This window comes from Rhinatrema bivittatum, chromosome 2 (genome assembly GCF_901001135.1).
Source record: "Rhinatrema bivittatum chromosome 2, aRhiBiv1.1, whole genome shotgun sequence".
In the NCBI taxonomy this organism is placed as follows: domain Eukaryota; kingdom Metazoa; phylum Chordata; class Amphibia; order Gymnophiona; family Rhinatrematidae; genus Rhinatrema; species Rhinatrema bivittatum.
The window spans coordinates 772,557,162-772,575,630 of NC_042616.1; the positions used below are offsets into that span (position 1 = coordinate 772,557,162).

The window sequence follows — 18,469 nt, forward strand, 5'->3', positions numbered from 1 at the left end:
TACTAGTAAGGCCATCCAGCCCCGGAGCCTTGCCAGATTTGAGGAGTTTAATTGCTTGATGAGCTTCCATCAAAGTAATCTGTTTATCCAACAGTGCTCGCTGGGACTCCGTTAGAGTCGGCAGATCCGCTGTTGCCAAGTAATCTTCGATATCCTGTAATTGAATGTCTTGTCGAGATTTATAAAGCTCAGCATAAAAGTTAGTGAAACTCTGCTGGATATCCGCTGTATCAGTCATCAGGAGACCCTGAGCGTTCTTAATTTTGGCAATACTGTTTTGCAACAAGACTCCTTTAAGTCGCCGAGCTAGTAGGCGACCGGCCTTATTGCCCCCCTCAAAGTACATTTGCCTCGTAATATTCAAAGCATGAGCAATTTGCGCTGAATCCAATAACTGCAGAGCATGCCGAATCTCCGACAGCTTTTTATAAAGGGAGGCATTGGGGCTCCGCATGTGTTGACGTGTGAGTTCTGTGATATCCCGAAGCAGCGTTGTCCGTTTTTCTTCCCTTAGGCGTTTACAGTAAGACGCACGGGAGATAAGCTCTCCACGAATAAAGGCCTTGGAGCATTCCCAGATAATTGAAGGTGGAGAGGTGCCGGCGCCCTGGTGGTGAAAGAATTCTTGTAAGGACCGCTCTGCCTGTTTGATATACTGCTCATCCTCTAATAGGCTTTCATTGAGGCGCCAATAGCGGTTGCCCCTGGGAGTCTCCATCAGATTAAGATCCATCCACACCGGGGCATGATCACTCCATGTGATCGGTTCAATCTCCACCCTGCGCACAATACGTGTATATGAGGCATGGGCCTGTGAGTAAAATGTATATTGTCAAGATCTCGGAGACCGCTGCCGCCACACATCAACTACATTCCATGACTCCAGTAAATGAAGAAGGCTGCGTCTAGTGGGCCCCTGAGAGACAGTCGTCACATGGGATGCATCTAAGTGAGGCCTCAGGGTTAGGTTGAAGTCGCCTCCCACAAGCAACTGGTGATCTGTATGGAGAGTCAGACAAGCCTCAAGACCCCGTATAAATTGCAGCTGGGCTGAGTTGGGGGCGTAAACATTAACAATCGTTAGTAAAACCTTTCCCAATCGCAGGGTTAAGATTGCTATGCGACCATCAGGGTCCGTGTAGGAATTTAAAACTTCATGAGGGATGTGCGCAGATAATAATATAGCTACCCCTGCATATTTAGAACCCAAGGAGCTGGCTGCATGTATCTGTGTCGGGAAGTTTTTATGGCTTAAATACTTCACGTGTCTAGGTCTCAAGTGCGTCTCCTGAATCAGCGCCAAGTCAATGCGCAAATTACACAATTCCTGGAAAAGTAATTGTCGCTTCCTATGAGTCCGCAGGCCCTTGACATTCAGAGTTAGCATTCTAAGCATGACACCTTAAGTAAATTGCTAATATAGCATCCCCACATGCATTCCCCACATTTCGTATTAATCCAATGTTCTCTAGAGCTGCTGTCCTCCAAGATTCATGAAAACGAACATGGTAGTGTTCCCCCAAAATCCCCGTTACATGTTTACCTTCTGCCAAACCAGTCTGGCAGATTACCCTCCCCTTGGGGGCCTTAGCGCGCTCGGAGATCAACATATAGCAAGTCCGAGCCCCATAGAGGTCCCCTCACCCTGTTAAATTAACATACAGCAACAATATTGTAATCAGAACATCAGAGAGCAACAAATACAAACTACAAAACAAGCTAGTAAATTCGTCAGAAATACGATTATGATAAGCAGCACTCAGAAACAATATACCATCAGCAGATATTCAAAAACATCCCAATGAAAACAGGTTATATTAAATTTGTGAGCAACAGTCTCCTCGAAACCTTATTCAGCCCTGATCATCCATGGTAGTATCATGAGCCAAGGACTGTCGGCGAAGGCGTCTACGTCCATTAGGCGCCCTTTGCCAACGAGGATAAGTCTCTCGTGAAGAGGGGCCAGCCTGAGCCTTAGGGATCGTAAAGTTAACTGTGAGTCCCGCCGACTTCAAGGCTTCAGCTGCCTCTGAGAGAGATTTCACCCGATATGAGGATCCTTGATGCGAGAACAAGCCAAAGGGAAAGGTCCATCTATACCGAATCTGGGCTCCCCGCAGCACACTGGTGGCCTCCCGTAATTCAAAACGCTTGCGTAAGGTACTGGGGGCCAGATCTTGATAAATGGAGATGTTGTGACCCTCCCATTTCCAAACGCTCTGCGCCCGAGCGGCTTCATAGATCCGTGTTTTCTGTGTAAAATCCCGGATGCATAAGATAATGTCCCTCGCTTGATTATCAGATCTCAAACCAAGCGCACGGTGCGCCCTGTCAATAATAAGTTCAGGCTCCGACGAAGCAGATGCTGCTAACTGCGGTGTAGTACCTCCAGTGATAAAAAACAAGCAGATTTTGCGAGCAACCTCCGGCACATCTTTATAGTCCTCCGACTCGGGGACACCTCGGATTCGTATATTATTGCGTCTCGAGCGATTCTCGAGATCCTCGAGTTTGTCCTGTATAGCCTGGGTTTCATTTTTCAGGTTTAAATAATGCGTAGTGTGCGACGCCATTTTGTCTGCATGGCCCTCGACTCTGAGCTCTAGCTCATCAACTCGATTCCCGAGTGCTGCCATGTCCTCCTTCAGCTCAGACATCGTGGCGAGGAGCTCCATTTTATGTTGCTTCATATCCCTGCGAATGTCCATAAACCACCCTCGTAGCTCGTCGCGGCTGATAACATCAGCTATCTGTAGGGCAGGGCCCGAGACCACCGGATTTTCCTCGTCTCCATCGCCATCTTGGGAGCCAGGAATCAGCGAGTCCCCTTCAGCGGGTGGATCTGGTAGTAATTTTTGATAGCTGTATTGTTTTAAATCCGCTGTTTTGCGTTTCGCTGCCATCACGATTAACTCTGTGCCAGATTAACAACAGTCGAGAGTCCAAAAATCAAACGTGCGCGCATATAATCAGGGTTTAGGGACCCCTCAGTCAGGAGCTCAGTCCTCACACGTCCATCCCCTGCGCGCGCTCAATAGCGCCCCCACATGGATTCATTTTTTATCCTCTTACAATACCCAATTCGAGGCAAAAATTATATTTTGCTAGAAGTAGCAAGTAGTGTTTTAAGTAAACTCAACAACATCGCCAATGAATCATGAAATTGCCCTTTTTGACAATAACCATTTTCAAATATGCCTGGTATACTGCCCACCCAGTCTCCTCGAACTAAACATCTCCCCACTAATAGAATTTTTCACAACTTACCTACACCCCTCTAAACCAACCATAATATTAGGCGACTTTAATCTTCACATGGACGCTCTTCCCCCTAATACCTGCCAAACTCTACTTGACATTATGAATGCATTAAGTTTCAAACTGATCACAGATAAACACACAAAGCCAGCCACTCATTAGATCTAACCTTCATTAACAGTAACCTCCTTGAAAACATAAAAACCGAATACACGCAAATCCCATGGTCAGACCACTTCCTCATTAACTCCCAGATTAAGCACACAGGACCAATACAAAAAACAGGGAAACAGCTGAATTCTCATACTGCCCCCCTTTCAACACAGACATTCTTAAAGACAAATTAAGTAAAGAATTAACACACATCAACTACACAAATAGCCACAATGCCACAACCGACTGGTTAAACAGAACCACCACTTTAGCCAATGAACTAAACCCGCTAAAAATGGCCTGCATTAAAGAACCAAAATTAAATAATCCATGGTATAATGAACAGATCAAAGAAGTAAAACGGACCCTTAGAAAGAAGATTCACTCTCCGCAACAAACATATTTTTCATGAGATCTGGGAAGGTTATTATCAAACTCTTCCCAAGGTTGTCCAACAGTTGGCGCCGTTGGCGGGAGTGCTGGATTTAACACACTCTTAAATCTCTTGTATGTTTAAGCCTCCAGGGACATCCCAGTGGTAATGCTCAGAGTGACGGATTTGATGCTCACTCTTCTTATTCACTTAACATGAACGTCTCACACATTGATTATGAACGCTTTGCTTTAGTTGCTTGTGAAAGCCATATTTCAGTTGTTACTTTTACTTTTCTGCATTGAGATTCTCTGTAAATGGGTGGGAGGGTGGGATTGGGAGGATGGGTGGGTTGGAGGGGAGTTCAAGGAATATAAAAATGTGGAGGTGTCTACTTCTTGTTAGACTTTTTGCTTGTTGGTTCTTTGTCTGTTTGTTGTTTGTTCATACCCCAATAAAGATATTATTTAAAAAAAAAAAAGAAGGAAAAAGAGTGGAAAAATAACAAAACAAATTAAAATTTAACAAAGTACAGAAAACAATTAGCATACTACAAAAAACAATTTTAGACACCAAAAAGAAATACTACAGCTCAAAAATAGAGAAATTCACAAATAACGCCAGAACCCTATTTAACATAGTAAAGAACCTAACAAGCTACTATACAAGTAATCACTTGACTCTACAAGAAAACCAATGCAATGATGTAGCCCTATTCTTTAAAGACAAAATTGAGCTCCTAAGAAAAAAAATCCCCACAACTACAAAACAAGAGATTAAGATGCCCACTAGACACGTCCGTATCTGGTCAGAATTTGAGGAGGTATCACACTTTGAAGTCGAGAAAATGATAAACCAACTGAACCCTGCTACCCACATAATCGACACCATACCCATTTTAGAATTAAAAAGCTAGCCAACACAATAACCCCAACTCTAACTAAAATCATTAACCTCTCATTAGTGGAGTAATGCTGGATACCTTAAAAGGACCTATAATCAAACCAATTATCCAGAAAAAGAGTCTCGACCCTCTTAACCTTAGCAACTATAGACCAGTCTCCAACTTACCCCTAATAGCCAAGCTAATCGAAAAAACAGTACAAAAACAACTGTCTAACCATCTTGAAAGTAACAACATATTTTACCCAGCACAACATTGATTCCGCAAACACTACAGTACAGAACCTTTGCTATTAACTCTTTCAGATAATATCTTAAGAGGATTCGATACAGGAGCACACTAAATCCTGGTGCTACTAGATCTCTCCGCAGCATTTGACACTGTAAATCACAGAATACTAATCAGCAGACTGAAAGAAATTGGTCTCACTAATAAAACAATAAAATGGTTTGAGTCATACCTACACAATAGATGTTTCCAAGTACAAATCAAAAATATACTTTCAGATAAATTCACACTGCTAACCAGGGATCAGCCCTGTCTGCAACACTAACATTTATTTCCTCCCAGTATGTCACCTACTAGCAGGACTCTGAATCATACACCACTTATATGCAGATGATATACAACTACCGATACCCATTGTAAACACCATTGAGGAAACAATGAAACTAGCTAATATGTATCTTGAAATAATTAAACAGCTCCTAAATCAGATGGAACTGGTAAACATAGACAAAACTGAATTCTTACACCTTGAACGTAAAAATACACACCATATACAACCTACATTCACAATCAAAAATATTCAAGCTGTTGAGTTAGCATTAAAAGTACGGAATCTAGGAGTAATAATAGACCCTGAGCTAAACATGAAACACCACATCTCACAAAAAATGAAAGAAGGATATGCAAAACTAATGATCCTGAGAAGACTAAAACCTCTGCTAACACTAAGCAATTTTCGCACAGTCCTTCAGGCAATGATTTTCGCAAGCACAGATTACTGTAATTCCCTGATTTTAGGGCTACCACAATCTACGATTCGGCCACTGCAAATACTGCAGAATTCCGCCGCTAGAATCTTGACTGGAAAAAAAAAAAAAAAAGAGTGACCACATAACAGGAACACTTGCCGAGCTACACTGGCTTCCAATTGAACAAAGAATACAATATAAGGCCCTATGTATAATCCATAAACTTATCCACGATGAAAAAGCAGACTGGCTTAACACTGCATTACGCGTACATGTCCCGCAAAGAAACCTGCGATCTACTAATAAGGCACTACTAACTGTCCCCTCTGTCAAATCAGCACGCCTCACGCAAGTGAGGGAAAGAGCACTGTCACTGGCAGATCCCATACTATGGAACACCATGCCACTAGAAATAAGGCTGCAGAGAAATTTGAAAATATTCAAAACCAATCTGAAAACCTGGCTCATTAAACAAGCTTTTTATAAAGAGAAGGAGAAAAACAGTTGATCTATAAGGATGCACCAAGCTAGAAGTTATCTTAACCTACAAACGTATATTAATATTAAATTCAAGCCGCCTAATATATATCTGACAAACAGGCTTAACTTACTCACATAGTCTATTATATTGTTACCATACTATGATGGCACATGATTAATTTGTAATCTATACCACTCAATTTATTATCATGCCTTTCTGTAAACCATTGTGATGGTTATCTAACTTGACGGTATAGAAGAGTTTTTAAATAAATAAATAAACTACTGTACATTAAACCAGCAACACTGAAAAAAGATCTAAATTAAACTTTCTAAAATTTCAAGTCTTAATTTAGATATGTTTCTAAAATTATAAAATATAATTCAAAGATTTTGAACACTTACCCCTTTGACTCCTTTTAAGTCTCCTTTCAGCAGAGAATCCAAGGTGAATATAACATTGTGGCTTAAACCTTGGAGCTAATAAAAATTGACAAAAACATATTGATTGAATTAGGGCCTTCAAAGTCCTGCACATGTTACAATGTCCCACTCTTCCAGCACAAATGTTTGGGGTGTTTTCCATGGAAGGAGCAGAATAAAATTTGGTAGGTCCACTAGAAATTCAATAACATTTTTCCACAAATTTTATCCAAATCCATTCATAGAACAGATCTCCAGTACATGCATATGGTCAGATAGACATATACCCTTTCTACTGATGAAACACGACTAAAAAGTAGTCCTTGGCTTCAGTTTTAACTATTATTTCACTATCAGTTGCTGCACAATATTAACTTTATTTACTTGAAATTATCTGTTTTCATAAAACTGTCATGGCACAGCTAAAATACCTGAGGAGTTTGGGTGGCAAGTAATCACATCTGGGGTCCGATGTCTTAGTTTTTTCTCAGTGCTTAAAGCTACATTGGACATCCAAAGTTGTGGCCAGAAGTAATTCTGATTAAGGGACAACTGAGCCCCACATGCAGTTTATTATTAAACAGATAATTTTGATTAATTTAAGAAATGTTTATAGTGCAGTTTCTGGCAGCAAAGTACGTTTATGATTTTTCTTTTGTTAAATCAAACTATATTTAAAAACAAACATGGCCTTCAACATGAAATGCCCCTCAAAATCTTCAGTAGATATATACAATATGTAAATTGGCCTCAATGTTTATAGTGCTTGCAGGCCCACAGGTACTTTGTAATTGCATGCCTATAATTAAGGGAAACATTCCATGGAAAATAGTCACCCCTCACACTTTACAAGGTAAAAGTCTGAGGGGTAAAACAGTGGAAAGCAGCAACAGGAATTTCAAAATCCTTGTGCTTAATTTCTTCAGCATACCTTGGCACCAATCCCACTGCCATCCATTTCCCTCCTTCCATCACCAGAGAAAAGTACACATGCTATTGGTAGCACACAGATCGCCTGCTGAATCAGAGGGTTGGTGACTATTTTCAAATAACTCTGCGGGTAAGCACTCATTTTACTTTTATGTAAGTACTACCCAATTATATACGTGTTCCCTGCTTTTGCTTCACTTATATTCTGAGTGAGCAGAACCTTGATCTCTAACCCAGATCTGTTAACAAAATGACAGAGTAATAGTGGCTAACAGTAAGAGTGTGTCTTTCTGATCAACAACAGATATTGATTAGTATTTCCTTGAAGTGGCCTCTTCTACTTCCAGCAGCAAAAATAAGTTATAGAACTCTGGTTAATGGGCATACAAAAAAACCCAGATGTTGCAAGTAAGGGCTATCAACAGAGAGCATCAGAACGAGTTGGGTAACAGGGCCCACCAGCTTTAGGCCAGCAAGCACCATTTTTAGCCAGCATTGGTCAGATTACAGCTACTCCTTCCTACTCTCCCACCCCCTGATTCAGCAGGCGATCTGATCCTCCCCTTCCATGCAGCTAGCTTATGGTGTAGGTTACTTCTTAAAAACGTAATTTCTGCCATATGAAAACTTAAAATGGTGCAGCAGCAAATCTAGGCCCTTTTTTTTGCTGTTGGACTGACCTCTTTAGCAGGGTTAGCTGCGTTGTTTCCAGACCTGCTTCCCTTCCTTTGCCACCACAGCCCAATTAGCCTTCCCTATCCACCAGGATTTTTACCCTTTGTCGCTGCTGCTGCCCCAGACCATCTTATCTGCCTTTATTGCTGCTGCCACCGCTGGCCCTACACCTCCTCTGTTGCTGCCCTCAGCAATGCTTCAAAGAGACTCAGGTGGAAGAGTCACACCATCAGTACAGATTGATGGAGAACAGATGATTGAGAGCACTGGGAAGCAGGGGTCAGGGCTGGAGGAGAGCATGAAGATAGGAAGGGGACAAGAGAAAGAGAAAGCAAGAAATGGAGGAGTTTGGGAAAGAAGAAGGGTTGGGAGGGAGAGGTGGAAGACGGAGACTGAAGGGAGAGAAGGGGAGTGAGGGCAGGGGGAGAGAAGAAGTTTGAGGAGAAAAAGGCAGAGAGGAAAGGACAAAAGTGGAAGTGGAGATAGGGGAAGGGGGGGGGGGAGAAGAAGAAAGAAGGGGCCGAGAAGAAAGGCCTGGTCATTGTTTATGTTGGGGGTAATTATGTTGGGGGTAATTATGTTGGGGCCATCAAGCCTTTACTGTTTTTCTTAAGGGTCAGGCCTCTCCCCCCAACAGTAACTTACTTCTCTCCCCCCCCATCTACTGCTACTCCTTTTAGCCCCTTCTCTCTCCTCCTGCCCCCATCCTCTCCCCTCAGAGCCTCTTCTCTCCACCCTTGCTCTCTTCAACTTGTGCCATTCCCCCTCCTCTTCCTTTGGCCTCCCCGCTTCACCTCCTCCTCTTCCTTCAGCCCCTCCCTTTTGTTCTCTTCTCCCTCCTGCCCTCACCCTTACCCCTGGTCATACCCCGCCCCCCAGAAGAAAACAAAGGCTCAAAAAACCCAAAAATAGTATCATACATGGGAACCAAAGAGCCTTTGTTTTTCTTTGGGGCAGACCTCTCTTCATGGCTCTCAGTCCTCTCCTCTGTTGCCTCCCCTTCAGCCCCTCTTTCCCTTAAACACCCCACCTATCTCATCCCCCTTCTCCCTCAGCATCTCACGTCTCTCCCCATCTCCCCTCTTCAGCACCCTATATCTTTCATCCCCTGTTCAGCACCCCACATCCCCTCCCCCATCCGCATGCTCTTGCCTTGCTGCCTCCCCCTTCAGACTCCCTCCTCTTTTCCCATCTTCCACCGACCTCCCACAAGAAAAACGACAAAGGCTCAGTACGCCCACATAACATGATATTATGTTGGAGCTTTGTCTTTTTCATGTGGGGTTGTGATGTAACAGAAGCTTTCACTCCCACAATAACAATGACTGTGGTCTGTTTAGTCTAGAAGGAAATGCACGTCTGTTTCTAGTGCTCCAGTGATGCAGTGCATGCAGTCTGGCTTCTTGAGGTTTCCATTCTATTTTTTGTCTACATATTTCTGTTTCTAATTTGTGATCACTTATTTTATATTTGTTTAGGATCATCATGCCTTTGTGACTGAAGTGAGGTATTCTAATAGCATGTTTCTGAGTAAGGATCTGTTCAATATTTTCTCCCAACAGATGGTGTATTGGTGTTCTAGGGCCTGGTGTAATACCTGCATAACCATACATAGACTTGTTGGTTTTGAAGTCTTGTGAGTTAGTGCTGCTGTAATACGGTAGGTGTGCTACATATGTGCTGAGTGGTTTTTTTCAGGATTTTGTATTTCACAATATGCCTGATAGTGGAGAAAATTTCTATTTGTTATTTAGCTGACATCAACAAATTTTTATAAGATAAGGTACAAGGGAAAATATTCTACTTTGCCCCCACTGCTAGTATGTGTTGGACAGAGGGTTGTCTGTGGATACAGTATATAGTTACTGAACTGGAGGTACTTAATTTATTAATTGGTTTGTCTTGCATATACAACAAAGAATGAAACTCTCTTAACCCAGGGTCCAGTATGTTGGGTATGATCTCAATCTCTTAATTTACTGCTAGAGCTCTTAATACTTGCATTGTGCCAAATGGCTTCTTTCTGAAGCTTGTTATAGTATTTTATATATATAGGCAACATATTGAGGTGAGCCTGGAAGTTTTTAATTAGATAAGTGGTACTGTGACAGGGTGTACCAGAGAAACTCTCAGAACATCTTAAAGAACACTGGTCCACCTTAATACAAGGCATTCTGGGTGAGGGCAGCTGCAAGAACAGCAAATACCACATAAGAACATGCCATACTGGGTCAGACCAAGGGTCCATCAAGCCCAGCATCCTGTTTCCAACAGTGGCCAATCCAGGCCATAAGAACCTGGCAAGTACCCAAAAACTAAGTCTATTCCATGTTACCGTTGCTAGTAATATCAGTGGCTATTTTCTAAGTCAACTTAATTAATAGCAGGTAATGGACTTCTCCTCCAAGAACTTATCCAATCTTTTTTTAAACACAGCTATACTAACTGCACTAACCACATCCTCTGGCAACAAATTCCAGAGTTTAATTCCAGCAAGGTGATCCTCTCCTCACAGTGCTCCCGCCAATGACACCATCCTGAATTTTTCTTTTTGTAGAAATTTGTTGAGATTGCGGAGGTCTTAGGGCGGAGGCTGCCTGTTTTCTTTGGAATGAGGAAATAGCGGGAGTAGAACCCTCTGCCCTGCTGTGCCCGGGGAACAGGTTCCACAGCCCTGGTGGCCCAGAAGGGTGGACAGCCCTGACTCTAGAAGACTTGTGTGATCTTTTTGCATCCACAGAGGATTAGGTGGTAAGTCCGGGGGTACCATGAGAAAGTTTAGATGGTATCCCTGGGTTATGATGGATATAACCCATTGGTCTGTGGTAATGTTGAGCCAATTGGTTATGAAGTGGCGAATTCGACCTCCTATTAGAAAATCTGGTTTTAGATTTGTGGAGCGACTGCTGTTCTCTGGGTACGTTTCAAAATCCAGAAGCCTGGCCTGTTTGTGGTGGAGGCTAAGGCCTGGATGTGTTGCTTCCGATCTTCGACGGCTTTGCCCCGCCTACCTCTCACTACTTATGGCTCCTCCCGCTAACCTTGGACTGATGGCCGCCGCAGCATCTGTTTGCCATCCTCTCTGGTGTCCCCGGACCGGCTTTGGTGCTGCCTCCCGCCATGCTCCTTCATGGTACCTCTAGGGCACGCGCCACCCTCATCTTTATTTCCACGTTGGCGCGAACCTCAGGGGCGTCCCCCTGTTCTGACGTCACGACTCCAGGATATATCTGCCTACTACATTTGCCAGCTCGATGAGTTAGCAACAGGAATCATACGGATGGGATTCGCTCTCCATTCCTAAGCTACTCTGCCACTCCAGCTCTAACTGGAACTCTTACTACCCTTTGGGGTTACTAACAGGGTACCCGCTCCTCGGGGGCCTCTCTGCTTCTTTCAGGTGCTATCAGGAAACTGGTACTTGCTCCTCGAGGGCCCATGTTCCCTGTGTCGCTGCCTGCAACTTCTACCTTCTACTTGTAAGAACTAACTACAGTCACCATCTGTGAGTACAGAAACATCTCTCTCTACAGTACAGCTTCGTCGGAATCAGGTACTCGCTCCTCGAGGGCCTGCCCTCTGCTCCGGTGCCAGACCTCTCGTCTAGTGGAATCTCTGCTATTGCTAGTGAATACAACGCAACCGAGTCTCTCTGCTCTAAGGGACCAGGTACTCGCTCCTCGAGGGCCTCTCTCCCTGTCTCGGAGCTCTCCTATTCTACTTGGGACTCTGAATGCTAATTCTACTGTGTGCTCATAACTCTCAGTCTCTTTCCACTACAGCACTGCTTACAGAGGAACCATTTCCAGAGTTCTGTGAGAGACGCGCCCAGCCGGGCTCTACAACCACTACTCGCTACTGCCACCTCTGGTGGTTCCATATACTGTTTAATAAAATATTCAAAATCTGTGTTTGTCCGGAGTTTAGCCTGACACTGTGGTCCCTCACGGGACTGCCCCCCCGTGGGTGTGGTCAGCTGCCACAGTGTCCAAGGATCTACCCAAACACCAATAACCATAACAGGATGTTTTGGGCTGTCAAGGATTTGCTCTCTGAGACGGCCTAGTAGATCTCACGCGAGATGCAGGTGGGTAGTATCTGCGTGGGCGATAAAATTGTTTTCTAGGGTCCCTTCTAGTGGATCTTCTTACAGAAGAAGGGGCCTCGGTAGTCACTGTTAATTGCCGCAGGATCTCGTTGTGGTCTTTTAATTGAGCCACTGCATGTTGTATCTTGTCGCTGAATAGGTTTTCACCGGTACATGGTAAATCAGCAAGTTTGTCTTGGACTTCAGGTCTCACATCAGAGGATTTTAGCCAGGCCTACCTCCTGGCACTGATTCCTGTCGCTGACATGTGAGAAGCTGTTTCAAAGAAGTTGTACGCAGCACAAACCTCATGCTTACCAGCCTCAAGGCCTTTATGTAGTATGGCGTTGAGACTTTCTTGCTGCTGTTGGGGAAGAGAGTCAGTTATTTCTGGAAGCTGCTTCCAGAGATTCCTTTGATACCGTGTCATGTAAAGTTGGTATGCAGCTATGCGTGACACTAGTATAGAACCTTGAAACATCTTGCGACCCAAGATGTCAAGGAATTTTTGGTCCTTGCCAGGAGGTGTTGAAGAGTGTGGTCACAGTCTTCTGGCCTTCTTTTGTGCAGATTCAACTAGAAGGGGCAGTTGTGGTTTTTGGAATCCAGGAATATGTTGGACGAGGTAAGTGGCATCTGTCCTCTTATTCACAGGCTGCACAGAACAAGTGATGCTCCCAGAGATGATGTTGCAGATCTACTAGTACTGTACTGGGATAGCCATTACTTGTTTTGGTGCATCCACAAATTGGAGAACATAAGAACATAAGAAGAACATAAGAAAATGCCATACTGGGTCAGACCAAGGGTCCATCAAGCCCAGCATCCTTTCCAACCGTGGCCAATCCAAGCCATAAGAACTTGGCAAGTACCCAAAAACTAAGTCTATTCCATGTTACCATTGCTAATAGCAGTGGCTATTCTCTAAGTGAACTTAATAGCAGGTAATGGACTTCTCCTCCAAGAACTTATCCAATCCTTTTTTAAACACAGCTATACTAACTGCATTAACCACATCCTCTGGCAACAAATTCCAGAGTTTAATTGTGCATTGAGTAAAAAAGAACTTTCTCCGATTAGTTTTAAATATGCCACATGCAAACTTCATGGAGTGCCCCCTAGTCTTTCTATTATCCGAAAGCGTAAATAACCGATTCACATCTACCCATTCTAGACCTCTCATGATTTTAAACACCTCTTTCATATCCCCCCTCAGCCATCTCTTCTCCAAGCTGAAAAGTCCTAACCTCTTTAGTCTTTCCTCATAGGGGAGCTGTTCCATTCCCCTTATTTTGGTAGCCCTTCTCTGTACCTTCTCCATCACAATTATCTTTTTTGAGATGCGGCAACCAAAATTGAACACAGTATTCAAGGTGCGGTCTCACCATGGAGCGATACAGAGGCATTATGACGTTTTCCATTTTATTCACCATTCCTTTTCTAATAATTCCCAACATTCTGTTTGCTTTTTTGACTGCCGCAGCACACTGAACCGACGATTTCAATGTGTTATCCACCAGGACGCTTAGATCTCTTTCTTGGGTTGTAGCACCTAATATGGAACCTACCATTTATTTATTTTTTATTTATTTCGGATCTTTTATATACCGAAGTATAGCAATCTGCCTTCACTCCGGTTTACATGAAAAACAACTTAATACATAGAGTTAAACATTGGAACATTGTGAAAAAACATTGTGTAACTATAGCATGGGTTATTTTTCCCTATATGCATCACCTTGCACTTATCCACATTAAATTTCATCTGCCATTTTGATGCCCAATTTTCCAGTCTCACAACGTTTTCCTGCAATTTATCACAATCTGCTTGTGATTTAACTACTCTGAACAATTTTGTATCATCTGCAAATTTGATTATCTCACTCGTCGTATTTCTTTCCAGATCATTTATAAATATATTGAAAAGTAAGGATCCCAAAACAGATCCCTGAGGCACTCCACTGCCCACTCCCTTCCACTGAGAAAATTGTCCATTTAATCCTACTCTCTGTTTCCTGTCTTTTAGCCAGTTTGCAATCCACGAAAGGACATCGCCACCTATCCCATGACTTTTTACTTTTCCTAGAAGCCTCTCATGAGGAACTTTGTCAAATGCCCTCTGAAAATCCAAGTATACTACATCTACCGGTTCACCTTTGTCCACATGTTTATTAACTCCTTCAAAAAAGTGAAGCAGATTTGTGAGGCAAGACTTGCCTTGGGTAAAGCCATGCTGACTTTGTTCCATTAAACCATGTCTTTCTATATGTTCTGTGATTTTGATGTTTAGAACACTTTCAACTATTTTTCCTGGCACTGAAGGCAGGCTAACCGGTCTGTAGTTTCCCAGATTGCCCCTGGAGCCCTTTTTAAATATTGGGGTTACATTAGCTATCCTCCAGTCTTCAGGTACAATGGATGATTTTAATGATAGGGGTGTATACCATCCGGCCCAGGTGATTTACTACTCTTCAGTTTGTCAATCAGGTCTATCACATCTTCTAGGTTCACCATGATTTGATTCAGTCCATCTGAATCATTACCCATGAAAACCTTCTCCAGTACCTCCCCAACATCCTCTTCAGTAAACACCGAAGCAAAGAAATCAGTTAATCTTTCTGCGATGGCCTTATCTTCTCTAAGTGCCCCTTTAACCCCTCAATCATCTAACGGTCCAACTGACTCCCTCACAGGCTTTCTACTTCAGATATATTTTAAAAAGTTTTTACTGTGAGTTTTTGCCTCTACGGCCAACTGTTTTGTGGTGTGTATCCTCCTCTGTAATAAGTTCAAAGGGAATTATCTCTGACATTTCCTTAACAAAATTGGCAAAGGAGAGATCTTCTGGGGGAGATTTTCTCCTTTCCTCTGGAGAATATCGTTCTGATAAGATATCATCCATAGATGTGTCGGTGTCAACATCTTCCCACCGTTCGCCGAGCTGCCGAGACCGGCCAATCAGCGAGCCCCCTGCCTGCCAGCCAACCACTTACCTCCAAGGGGATTTAAATCTAAGAGCTCCACAGGCGCCGCGCGCCATAGGAGCGCGTCAAAGGGGCCAGCCCCTTTGTGCGCCCCTTCGTGAAGCGACGTCTATCCCTACCACCGCCTCCCCCGCCATAAGTCAAACTTGTTCTTCGCCAAACAACTACTTACAGCCTTGACCTGCGCTCCTAGCCACCTACCAAGCAACGCTGCCAGCTTCCAACCCTTCTTACCACGTGTGCTCTCCCTGGTCAGACTACCACACCACCTGCCTACCTCTGAAAGCACGAATCTAGAAATTGGACTTGACGCTCCATTTGAGGGTTTCTGGTTGGCACCCCAGCAGTGCATAGTCTGGCTTCTGGAACTTTCCAATTCAGTTTTTGAAAGAAGGCTTATGGTGCCAGGATACCTGTATTGATTCCGATAGGACAGGAAGCTCATAGGAGCAGGAGGAAACTGTTGGGTCAAAATGAAAATGAAAAATCCCATTTAACAGGAACGCCACGGCAAGAGGAAGAGGAGAAGGGTCCTCCAGCGCGACAATCCTGCCCACCCCGTGACTCCGAAACCACGCTACCTTAAACCTTCCAAAGAATCTCATCCCATAGCCACACCCTTCCTCTCACTCACTCACTCACCTAACAAACTGAGCTTCAAACCTTTACGTATCCTCTTTAGATATAAAGCCAATTGGACTCCCACTTCTCCAGCATCTAAGTCTCAGTTCCTCACGCCCAATCCCGCCAATGGAGCTCCTAGAAAAAATGCTAACACATCAAATCCCTATCAGATACCACCGCTACCACTCTGGCATTCTTCCTGCTCAAGAAACACCATCAAGAGTTTCCAGATCTCTCATCCCAATCATGATCACCCCTCTGACCCAGTTCCTAGAGCTCGCTCTTCTCTCGGTAACCCTAGTCAATGCACAATCTCTGACTAAAAAGACACACATCCTTAACGACTATCTCCTGGACTCTAACCCAGACATCTGTGCCATCACAGAAACCTGGCTAAAAAACTCAGACATCGCACTAATCAACCAACTACCCACGCACATATATGACATCTTTGCATTCCACAGACACAAAAAACGAGGGGGCGGTCTTCTACTAGCTACCAAGAAAGTATGTGATGTAAGTCTGAGTTCTATCAAGTCTGAGTCCAAACTAGAACTGGGTTTAGTCAAATCAAAATAACTTCAATTACTGCTAGTCTATGCACCACCAGGAGTACTAGAATCTGATCCCTCACCTCTTATAGAATCTATAGTGAAGCACATCAACACAGACCTTCCAACCATGATCATGGGAGATTTCAACCTCCATATCGATGCCTCACCCTGTTCCGCCAATTACGAAGCCCTCCTCACCTCCCTCAGTGCAATGGGAGTCAATCAGATCATCAACAACTCTACACACAAAGCTGGACACACTCTGGATCTTATTTTCATAAACTCTAACTTCTCCTGCACAATGGAACCCTCGTGTACCCCAATCCCCTGGTCAGACCACTTCCTGATAAACTCCTCCTTCTCCACAAATAAACAGACATACTCACCACATCACCTCTCCACCATACACTTCAGGAAACCATGCGCTTCCGATATACTTAGTGATCAGCTTTCAATGGAATTCACAAACTTAGATCTATCTAATCCCGACTCAGCTGTACTCTCCTGGCATATCATCACTGAAACAGTAGCAAACAAACTATGCCCCGCAGCCTCCAAAACAATTAATCCAGCAATAAAAGGAAATCAACCCTGGTTCACCTCCGAAGTGAAACGGATGAAACAAGACCTACGACACAAAGAAAACAGATGGCGCAAAACCCCCAACTCATCTACACTCTCAGCATACAAAGGAAGCTTACATCATTACAGGACCTCCATTCTAAAGACAAAAAGAGAATACTATGCCAATAAAATCCACAATCTCCAATTTGATGCCAAAGCTCTTTTCTCTTATGTATCACAAATCCAGCCCCTCCAACAATACCAGACGAACAGGCACTATCCAAGGCTAACGAGCTCGCATCATTCTTCCAACAGAAGATTTCGAATACTCTTGCACTACTCCCTACCAATACTACCTCACTCGCTGCATTCGTCAATTTTCACCCCCCCGCGGGAGCCAAACTCGACAACTTCGAATTAACTTCCCCCAGGGAAATCGAATCCCTCCTTAAGAAACAGAAACCTTCCAGCAGACAATATCCCTTCCAAACTCCTGCTTCTTATCCCAAACACGATCTCTGGACCACTGACCAACATTATAAACTGCTTGCTATCTCAAGGGATTTATCCAGACAGACTTAAAACTGCTTCCCTTAAACCCCTCCTTAAAAAACACAATTTAGACCCTAGAGAATTAGCAAATTTCCGCCCCATCTCTAATCTCCCTTTCTTAGCTAAACTAACGGAGAAAGTGGTAAACACCCAGCTCTCGGATTATTTAGAAGACCACAACATCCTATATCCATTGCAATATGGCTTCCGCAAATCACGCAACACGGAATCCCTCCTCATCTCACTAACAGACCACATTATTATGGGATTAGACAAAGGCCACTCCTTTCTACTAGTCCTGCTAGACATCTCAGCAGCATTCGACACCGTCAACCACTCCATCCTCCTGAATCGTCTATCAGACATAGGTACATCCGAATCAGTCCACAGTTGGTTCAAGTCTTTCCTCAGCAACAGAAGCTTTAAAGTCAAAATTAATAATAAAGAATCACCTTCTACAAATTCCTCACTTGGTGTACCGCAAGGATCCTCCTTATCTCCCACCCTCTTCATCATCTACCTCCTCCCCCTCTGCCAACTGCTAACAGATCTTAAACTAATACACTACCTCTACGCAGATGATGTGCAGATTCTGATCAATATAACAGAATCCATCTCAAAAGCTCTCACTCACTGGAACAACTGCCTACAATCTATCACTAGCCTTCTCAACAGTCTAAACCTGGTCCTTAATTCTACAAAGACAGAACTCCTCATCTCCTCCAACCAGGATAACCCCCTTCCTCAACCCCTCCACAACACCCTTCTCACTCATACACAGGTAAGAGATCTAGGGGTAATTCTTGACAATCGCCTAAACCTAAAGAAAATGATCAACATCACATCACAACTAAAGATTGCTTCTACAGACTCCAGGTTCTAAAAAGACTTAAACTCTTCCTATTCTTCCATGACTTCAGGACTGTTCTCC

General features: G+C 43.6%; 1 protein-coding gene across 10 annotated transcripts in view; it reads right to left on the reverse strand.

The window, feature by feature from the left end:
• The window catches only part of ASAP1 (ArfGAP with SH3 domain, ankyrin repeat and PH domain 1), a 975,348-nt gene that overhangs the window by 681,615 nt on the left and 275,264 nt on the right, over window positions 1-18,469 (reverse strand). For all 10 annotated transcript variants that reach the window (XM_029592039.1, XM_029592032.1, XM_029592035.1 and 7 more), the window contains one exon: window positions 6,551-6,625. In XM_029592039.1, the coding sequence (XP_029447899.1) occupies window positions 6,551-6,625 (75 nt within the window). The remainder of the gene's footprint in view (window positions 1-6,550; window positions 6,626-18,469) is intronic.